Below are 10,028 nucleotides of genomic sequence, written 5' to 3'. Positions count from 1 at the left end.
CTATAAATTTAATTATTTTTTAATTTCATTTGCTTGGCTTATCATTGACGAAATTATTATTGACGATATAAGCAATTTTTTCAACCTAGACAGTTTCAACTTAGACAATAAGGGAAAAATTTGATTTTGCCTAAAGTTCGAATGCTTTGTGTTCCAAAGATACATATAATACAGAATCAAGCAACATGTTTATATTAAGCCCTTTACTAGGTCTTTCAGAAGCTGTTTGTTTGAAGTCCCTATCTTTTTCGGAACGGAATCAGTTATAATCAAACTTGAATAAGTAAAAATTTTGTAAAAATTCGTTAAAATCCCTGGAACTCGGAAACCCTTGAGATTTGGCACTCAGTCCGGAACAAATGTTTTACTCATTTTCGATCCTCTAACCAATGGAATATGTTGTCGTATACCTTTCAGAATCACTCTGTATAATGACTTTCTTTAACAAGTAGTTACAACCTACGTAATCTAATTTCATAAGATTTCATTTATAGACCACATTTCGTAAAAATTTAAATAATTTTATAAATAATCATAAACTCTTAAAATCTATAAAATCAAAATTTTACAAAATTTTTCTTTTAATATGATTTCACCATCATTTTATTTTACAGTTATGTTAATTTTTAATATTATTCATTACAATTTACCGTAATTATAATTTAGAGGTGCTTTTTAGTACAATTTCTGCTTGAATAATAAAAGTTTCATTGTATACCATCATTATTTTATAATTTTACAATCATAAATAATTTATATTAAAATTTTGAATTAACAAAATAATTTTTAACAGTATGTTTTCCAAAATAAATTAACTTTTATTGACAGACCAAAAAAAAAATGCAAAATTAATTTACATAACATTAATATTTAGTATAGTAAATTAAAATTATATTTCTTAAATAATAATTAGCTAAATAATTATTAAAGCCTATATATAAAAATTAATTAAATTAAAATTTAAGTACATAAATTAATTAAATATTAAATTCTTTAATATCTTTGGTATGTGACTGCAACTAAATCAAATTAATGCATGTGTAAGATTTCTATAAATTTTAAAAGTTTTGGAAAATTTTTAGCTACAAAATATACGGAACAAATTTGACGAATTCTAAAAACAAAAATATTATTCAAATTTTATTAAATATTAAATATTTTGACAGAGAATGAATTTTGCATGATTTCACATTTGAATTTAAAGTATATCCTTTTTTCTACATAAATAACTAATATTAAAAATAAATAACCAAAATGAATTGTCAACCGAAAACAAATTTTTCAAACCGCATTAACGTGATTTAAAATATTGCAGTCACATATGTACGTATATTTATCTAGACTAAATGAAATCCTTTTGAAAATTTCAAATATAATAGTTTTATGGTTTTTAAGTCTTTAATATTACGTGCATTAATATAATACGTTATTAATATTAAAAAATTAAAAAAAATTATTGAAAATATAAAAATAATTTTTCATTTTCTTCGTATGAAATGTAGATATACATAGAAAAATATTAAAATTTCTTAATATACAAGATAAAATTTTAATTTTAAAGCATAAATCTCCACTAAAGAGAATAATTTTTAAATATAACTATCGAAGACAATTAATTTCATCATTTGATGCCTACTGATAATTTATTAAATCATTTATAAAAATTGGCTTAAAAATTTTATAATTATTGAATAGCAATCATAAAAATATTTCAAATTATTTGAACAAAATAACTTGGAATTTATTTGTACTAGAATAAATAATTGTGCTTATTTAAAAAACTTATTTTCTTAGCTTATTTTAATTATTACTTTTGAACAAAATACAATATTTATGCGAATATAATTTATCTAAAAGAACATTATATGATAAAATTATGATATTTTAAAATTTTACTTTAATAATCATTGAATTTTTAAAATGTCTTGATAAAATTTTATAATTTTTAATCGCCTTTAAATCAAATTCTAAGTGCTTACCATATGCATACTCAAATTATATCAGTTTAAATACAAACATATAAAAAATAAGTGTAACAGTTATACTTGGATAATTTTTAGTACAAAATATATCTACCTACCTACTTACATATATTTACATAATAATAATAGTTAACACACAATATTAAAATAACTATTTGGAGATTATGTGCTTTAAAAGTCTACAATTTTGCAAAATACAAAAAATTATAAAAATGTTGTTCTTTATTATACTCATATTTATATATTATTATATGATTACAATATTACATATATATTGAATATAATTATGTATATATAGATAAGATAAAATATATATTACCTTAGATACTCACTTTCTATATAATATAATGTTATTGTATTGATATATTGTTATAATTTAAAAAAACATTTAACATAAATGTAAGCACACAAATTTTTATTGAAAAAATGAATTAAATAGGAAAACAAAATCAACAGGTACAACAGGTACAAGCATATATATCTATGAAATACATTAATTAAAAATAAACTTTGGAAAATATTTATTCTGTAACTTGTGTGAACATAAATTTCTTTAAAATATTTTTGCTTTGTTTCGATTATTAATACCTTTAAATTTTTTATAAAAGTATGCTTTACCTGCAGTTACAACTGCTCCTGTCTCTATAAAAATTACAGATTATATTCCTTAGAAGGTCTTTCAATATATCTAATTATATATTTAATTATAATTATATTGAAATGATTAAAAATATTTTATTTCGCCTTGATGATTGGCGAACTTTTCTTAAATTCCTGAATTTGTAGCACACAATAAAATTATATAAATATCAATATATCAATATTATGTACTTTTTTTTTTAAAAATATAATATTTTTTAAAATCTAATCTCATTCCTATATACCGATTACAATTAATAATTACCATATTTTGTATAATTATTCAATTTAAAACTGTGATCTTTCCGAATATTTCAATTTATTCTGTGATTTTCAACTTTTAGTAAATTATAGCTACTCGTAAATTATCAAAATAAAGAAAACCTACAAAATTAATTAAGATTAATTCTGAAATGAATTTATTAATATGTAAGTACATCAATTATTAACTATATCAAATTTGATTTAATAAGAAAAGTCACAAAAATCTTTCATTTTCTAACACTTTATATGTGTAACATAAATAAAACATAATATATTCACAATAATTATATTTAAAAATGCGAGAAAGAAATTATTAAAATTTTTACACGGAAATTACAAAAATTTCGTTAATTCGCACGAGCAAATGGAACTGATAAAAATATTTTCGTTAAATTTATTTACGCATTATTATAAAATGTTATTTTTTAATATTTTATTTATTAAACCTTTTAATTTTATGCTCCTAAACTAATATTATGTTATAGTTTCAATAATTATGAAATAAACTACTATACCTTACTTCATCACAACAATGATTATTTTACAATCAATATTAATTATAATTTTATAATTAATATAATTATAAAATAATATTATAATTTTATATAATTAAATTGATAAAAAAAATAGTTGTTATATGTATAAATAAGTCTCCAATATGATAGATTTTTAATTTAATTTCTTTCAAGTAAGTGAAACTCATAAAGAATCAAAATTATATAGAAAATCGTTTCCCAATGCAGACAGGCATATTTTTGCTTGTTGGACGTATATGTATGGTTTGTACATCAACCTGTTCGATTATTCAAACTTTATCATTCATCAACTTATTTGCTCGACTATCCATTTCAAACATTGTTGTATAAACAACAAATATTCCGTGTAAAATTTTAATCATAAATATTGGAAGGAATGTAAAATTTCTTTTTTAAAATTTTGTGTATAATTAACCTGTGGTGTTAGAAAATTAATTTGATGCAGTGAATTTTTTCAAAAAAAAAAAGAAAACAAAATAAAAATCAAATGTGTTTATATATAAATAATAAAAATATAAAATAACTATTTCAAAAACTAATGAGCAATCAAATAAATTTTATTGTAAAAAAAATATAAAAACAAGAAAAAAAAAACTTCCTTTAAAAATACTTATTAATAAAAAATTAAATTTAAAACGGTTTTCTAAATACAACTAAAATGTTTCTATAGTGCCTAAAAATATGTAAAATCCTTATTAATAATAAAATTATTAAATTAAATATGAATGTATGTAAAATATACTAATATTAATAATTTTTATTAATATATATACTCATAAATTACAAAATATTTTAAGAAACTAACTAAAAACGTTACTAATTTAGCACAATGTTAAACAAAAGAATAAACTTTTTTCTAAAATGCTGTTAAGAAAAAAAAACTATTAATACTGTCACAATTTGATTTTTAAAATTTTATTTTATATAGTACAATATTCAAAATACAATAACTGTTATATATTTTTTATAAAATAAAATAGAGCACTTTTATAGAAATGAATTTAAATTTCAAATCAAAAATTACATATAATCTAAGTAAAAAATCAAAGTTCAAAAAAATTAAATTTCAATTATTTGTGTATAAGAAAGCAAAAAACACCATTTACATTCTGAATTTACATAATCATTTTTATTGTTTTAAGTACGGAATTTGTTATACAGTTTTTACGAATAAATAAACATAAAATTTCATTATTAAATTTGTTTGTAAATTAAATTCCATAAGTTACTTGAACTCATCAGAAGAGTGAGTCTCGAGGGTATGTTATAGGGCATGCCTAGCCCTCGGGCGGCGCACAATAGATCCTTATACGTGGCCGCGGAACACTGTTGCCCTCGCTTTTCAATTCTACAATCTCCAAATTTCACTTTCGATTTAATTTTTTTTTCCATACATCTTTTGCTGTTTTTACAAATAAACATTCCATTGATTCATTTGAATATGCTTTCTTATATATCAATATAATAATTAATTAATTTTATAAATTTCAATTTAATATATATGTACATACATTCAGAATAAATAACTATAGCATATATTATCTGTATCATATGTATAACTAAATATTTTTTAAATTAAAAAAAAAAATGAATTAAAGTTGTAAATTGTTATCTTTTTGTATCTTTACCAGTCATGTTATTGTAAAACAAAGTCTTAATTAACAAAAAAAAAAAAAAAATATTAAAATTAAATGTTAATAAAGAATATTTTTAAAATCTGTTTGTAAATCAAAATGTTTACCAAAAAATTCAAATATTTAAATAATAATCTAATTTATAAAAAAAAAAAACAAGCAAAAATTGAAAATTTATTAGATAAATAAGATTATTACTTTTTTTCGTGTAAATGTTTTAAATGTTATTTTATTAGAAGAAAATATATGGATAAATTCAGGAAAAATATTTCTCATTTTATTTAATTACAATTTTATTATTTGAATTTATTAAAATTTGCAAGAAGTGGTTATAAGTACTATTATTGATTTAATATTTTTATATGCTAAATTATAATCTACTTAGTTAACTATGTATATATTTAGGAGCTTGAAATTTATAGAATTACATCTAGCTGAAAGTTTGAACAAATCTTGATTTGTACTAGCAAAATAACTTTTCATCAAAACCAAAATTCTATGTATTTAAAATCAAAATATTTATTTACATTATGAATGACTTGCAAATACTTTTTTACAATCATTATTTTTATTTAACTTCCTCCAACCTACATAATATTATATGCATATACATCAATCACTAATTTAAATTTACAACTTTAAAAAATAATTTATTACGGTAATAAATAGGTTATTTTAAGCAAAAAATTAAAATAAGAATTGATTTAAAGTAGGTTTTTACCAAATTACCGCTGACACTTAAAACAAATTTTGATTAGATTATTGATTACTTTAATATTATTTAAGCACGACCATATAAAATATTTAAACCAATGTTAACATGAAATAAAAAGTTAAGTGAAAGTACTTGAGATAAAATAATAAACACTCTTTTCTAGAAGTGATTTTTAGATTTAAGTTTTTTTTTTTAATAAATTTCTTTGGAATCGTTTATAAATTGAAGTAATTTTCATTGTACAATTAGTAGTTTGTAAAACCAATATCTGCTAACAACAAAACAACTTAGAACACTGCAGGATTATGTGTAAATTCAAATTATTTAATATAATTTCCATAACTATTATAATATTGAATTCTAGTAATGGTAAACCATTACATTCAATATCCAATAATAGTAATGATGGAGAAGAAGTATGTATAGAAAATCCTCGTTTCGGTCATACTGTTACAATTTTATATAAAGATGAAATTTTCACTGGAGTTGTACATAACGCATATAACGTTCTGACCGTAGGGCATCCTTTTGTCGATGTAAATATTACAGAATTACAAGTTCGTATTGGTTCCACATATGCACATAAAGGAGGTCAATTAATTTCTGTTAAAGAAATAGCATTACATCCGAAGTATTATGAAGATGAATTCACATTTGATTTGGCATTTTTACGGTTAAGTGATAAAATGGACCTTATAAAATATCCCGTACGTAACATAATATATTATAATCAAGATATCACAGAACCAAAAGTGGGAGAAAGTGTCTTTACAACAGGCTGGGGTCAGAGTCACATTAATGGTATCTTAAAAACAGCTAATATCAGTATTATTGATAATAAATTTTGTCATAAGGCGTATAAATACAATGGTAACACAATTTGTGCTGGTTATGAGCCAAATAAATGTGCGACTCAAGTTGATTCAATTGGAGGACCACTTGTGTGCGAACTTAATAGTTATATTTATTTGTGCGGCATTAAAGTGCATGCAAAACATTCTAATAAAAAAAAAGTTTTTCCGGGTGTATATGCAAAAGTCAATCACCCAGAAATTCTGGAATGGTTACGAAAAGGTGGTTTATTAGATGTTGAAGAAAATTACAAATATGTGTAATACTTGTAAAAGTATGCAAAGTAATTAAGTGTAATAAGTTTAATGTTAAGTTTTTTTAGTTTACTGTTAAATAAATGAATATTTAATATACAAATTTATGTATAATTATAACTTAAATATAATAATAGTATGCAGCTTATGTAATGATTCGAATACTAATTAAATAATTTTACAAAAATTAATTTTGTTTTCTTATATGTACCTATATAACACTCAAGTTTATAAAAATACATTGTTTAATAATATTTAAATAGTGTTATGACTTACACACATTTTTATTTTGATGAAAGTTACTTAAATAAAACTAAAAAATTCCGACTTCAAACAATTCCAATCAAGCAAAACAAAATTGGGATTACAAAGATTTCATACGTACATTTTATGATTTTAATATTATATAATGTACAAGATTAAATGAGATGAATGACCTAATAAAACAATAATAATACAAGTATCATATCACAAAAAATTTTATTATTTATTTTTTATCTATTATTTTTTTTAAAAACTTATCAAAATTTTATAAATATCTACATATTATATTTTATGGAATTTGGAATTTCAAAATAGGTAAGTAGTATACTAATTTTAATTTAATAACTTTGAATAAAATAAATTTATTTAGATATTTGAAAATTAACAACACCCCCTCTATCTTCCTCCTCATCATGAATTTCATCTTCAGAATTGTATTTTCTTTCATTTTCATATCCATTATCGGACTCATCGCTGCTTAAATCATGTTCGCGATATGAACCAAAAAATTTATTGACCTTTCTAATTTGTTCATCTGGCAAAATAATGTCACACGTTGGATGTATCGCAGTCCTTGCTGCCAAACGTTCCGCTGCTTGTTTCTCTTGTAATTTCTTAGAATGAATTAAGAAAATACATCAGCGTTTAATATCATTTAATAAAAAAAAATAGAAAACAAATTCTTTGGTTATAATTGAAATAATTGTGCTAAATAATAATTCGAAAAGATGTATTTCGAATAATTTTTACTTTTTTGTTTCTAGTCTAATATATTATTCTTTTATTAAAAATATCGAAAACTTCACTTCTATTTTTTAAAATACTAAGAAAGATAAGGAAATATTTTTAATTGCTTAACAACATTGGAAATAAATAACGTGAAAAGTTGCATCAGATAAGAAAGATAAATTTAATCAGTTCACATGATTACACTTACAATTTTCACAGTATGAATAATATATAAATAAAATTTATACAAGCCTTTTATTTAATTAAATACTTTTGACGATTAATAATTCAATCAAAATGCGCATTTTTGGATTTTTGGTCATTTTTGCCCTTTTTGCTTTAGTTTTTACTGAACAAAATTTCAAAGAACAGCGTAAGTATATATTTATTGTTATAAAAAATAATTTCACACCGCTTTATAAACTTTCAAATTTTATAGCATTGAAAGCGAAATTCGGTACCTGCAGCATTGGAGGATGGGCTTGCCAATTGAACTGTAAAGCAAAAGGATACAAAAATGGATATTGCGATTCAAAAAAAGTTTGCCGCTGTCGCTGATAAAAAATATAAAAATATTCTAAGACGGTGAAGTAGTAAAGTTATGAATAGTAAACAGTGGATCAAACGAAAAGTGTTATAAAAATATGTTTATTAAATTTTGAAGTCATTAAAAACTAATTATACCTTTAATTTTTCTGTATATTCCATCTGTATTTCTACAGAATCTTTAAGAGATAGCATTTTCACACCGGCATTTTGAATTGGTGGTGGTGTTGCAGCTGTTATCTCCCAATATTTACCTCCGACTTTTCTATTTTTCTCTTTTCTTGGATCATGTACGTTTGTTTTAGTAGTTTTATAAGGCAGAAATTTTTCCTTTTTCGGTAAACCATCAACACCTTTTTCTAATAGGTACAAAGCATGAGGTTCCAAATTTAAAGAGCTATTTGAAGAATTTGTTTCACATTGATTTGGTGAATTGCAATTCGATTCAACTAATAGTTTTTCTCTGAATTCATCTGGAATTTCAACATGAATCAAATCTGAGTCTACTACTAATTCAGGTCCATTGCTCTGCGAACTTTTCATTTCTTCTATTTGTTTTAAGTCTTCTTTGGTTATTAAAGATTCTTCAGCTTGAATATACTTCACATGTTTCTTCATATCTGTGCTTTGAGCAATTATTTTGACGGGGTCAATTTCTTCATCATCGCTATCTAATACTACTTCCGTACAATCTTCTGAATTTAGTTTCCCCGTCCATTCCAAATTAGTTAATTTTTCATGACCCGTAGAACTGATATTCAAATCAGAAAAAAGTCTAGCAGCTTCATCAATTTCATTACGTTTTGAAATTTCGATAAGAACTTTCTTGTAAAAATTTTCAATTTTCTGTCCCTTATCTGGTAAATTGGCTAATTGAGATCTAAAATTACAACATGTAATACGACTTCAAAGAACTTATATATTTGTTATACTTCTTTGAAAGCAGTTTTTCTTCGCGTTCCTTTATTTCCAATAATTGTGCTTTTGTTAATTTTGACAAATCTTGAGTAAATTTATCAGCTTTTGTTTTAATTAATTCTCCGGGAATCTTTGTTAACTTCGGACGTAATATAATATCCATGAATAAAATCTAATAATATTAAACTAAAATATTGAGCGAAATTATAAAAAACAATCTACATACGAATTTGTTAATTAACAATAACAACATCTGCCAAAATTCAATCAAAGTCAAATGTCATTAAAGCTGTAGCGCAATGCTTAAAAAAAAATTTAGTACTTAATGACATTCAAACATTTTAGTACTCATAATACTTTGAATAAAGTTGCAACATCTTAATAATTATTAATTATATAAAAATAAAGTTAAAGTGAAAAAATTTTAAATGTTAATTATTAATGTTTAGAAAAATAGTAATCAAAGCTTATAAAAATATGTACAATGAATTTAGCTAAATTCTAAGCCAATCCCCCTTCAGGCTTAGGAAAAACATGTATGTACTTAATTTTAATTATACATAATATTTTGTGTAAAGTTTGGCGACATATTATATTATACATTAAATCATTCATATAATACAAAGTTTACCAAATATGGAAGAAAATGTTTTATTTCTTTTTCTGTTTGTTTATAACAGAGAACTATAAAAGCG

The 10,028-nt window shown here is 22.3% G+C and overlaps 2 protein-coding genes across 2 annotated transcripts; one reads left to right on the top strand and one right to left on the bottom strand.

The window, feature by feature from the left end:
- The first annotated feature begins 6,037 nt into the window (after positions 1 to 6,037).
- Positions 6,038 to 6,977, top strand: LOC129614087 (trypsin 5G1-like). Its single transcript, XM_055528474.1, has one exon. It carries the CDS (start codon positions 6,076 to 6,078, stop codon positions 6,883 to 6,885), a length of 810 nt encoding a protein of 269 aa, XP_055384449.1. The 5' UTR covers positions 6,038 to 6,075; the 3' UTR covers positions 6,886 to 6,977.
- Positions 6,978 to 7,502: 525 nt separating this feature from the next.
- LOC129614063 (DNA-directed RNA polymerase II subunit GRINL1A) lies at positions 7,503 to 9,558 on the bottom strand. The gene is made up of 3 exons (XM_055528450.1): positions 9,348 to 9,558; positions 8,554 to 9,295; positions 7,503 to 7,754 (listed from the first exon to the last, which is right to left on the bottom strand). Exons 1-3 carry the CDS (start codon positions 9,494 to 9,496, stop codon positions 7,503 to 7,505), a joined length of 1,143 nt encoding a protein of 380 aa, XP_055384425.1. The 5' UTR covers positions 9,497 to 9,558.
- Positions 9,559 to 10,028: the final 470 nt, after the last annotated feature.

The sequence above is a fragment of the Condylostylus longicornis genome, unplaced genomic scaffold (genome assembly GCF_029603195.1).
Source record: "Condylostylus longicornis isolate FDR11 unplaced genomic scaffold, ASM2960319v2 ptg000100l, whole genome shotgun sequence".
Classification (NCBI taxonomy): domain Eukaryota; kingdom Metazoa; phylum Arthropoda; class Insecta; order Diptera; family Dolichopodidae; genus Condylostylus; species Condylostylus longicornis.
This window is presented reverse-complemented; position numbering and strand designations above follow the sequence as displayed.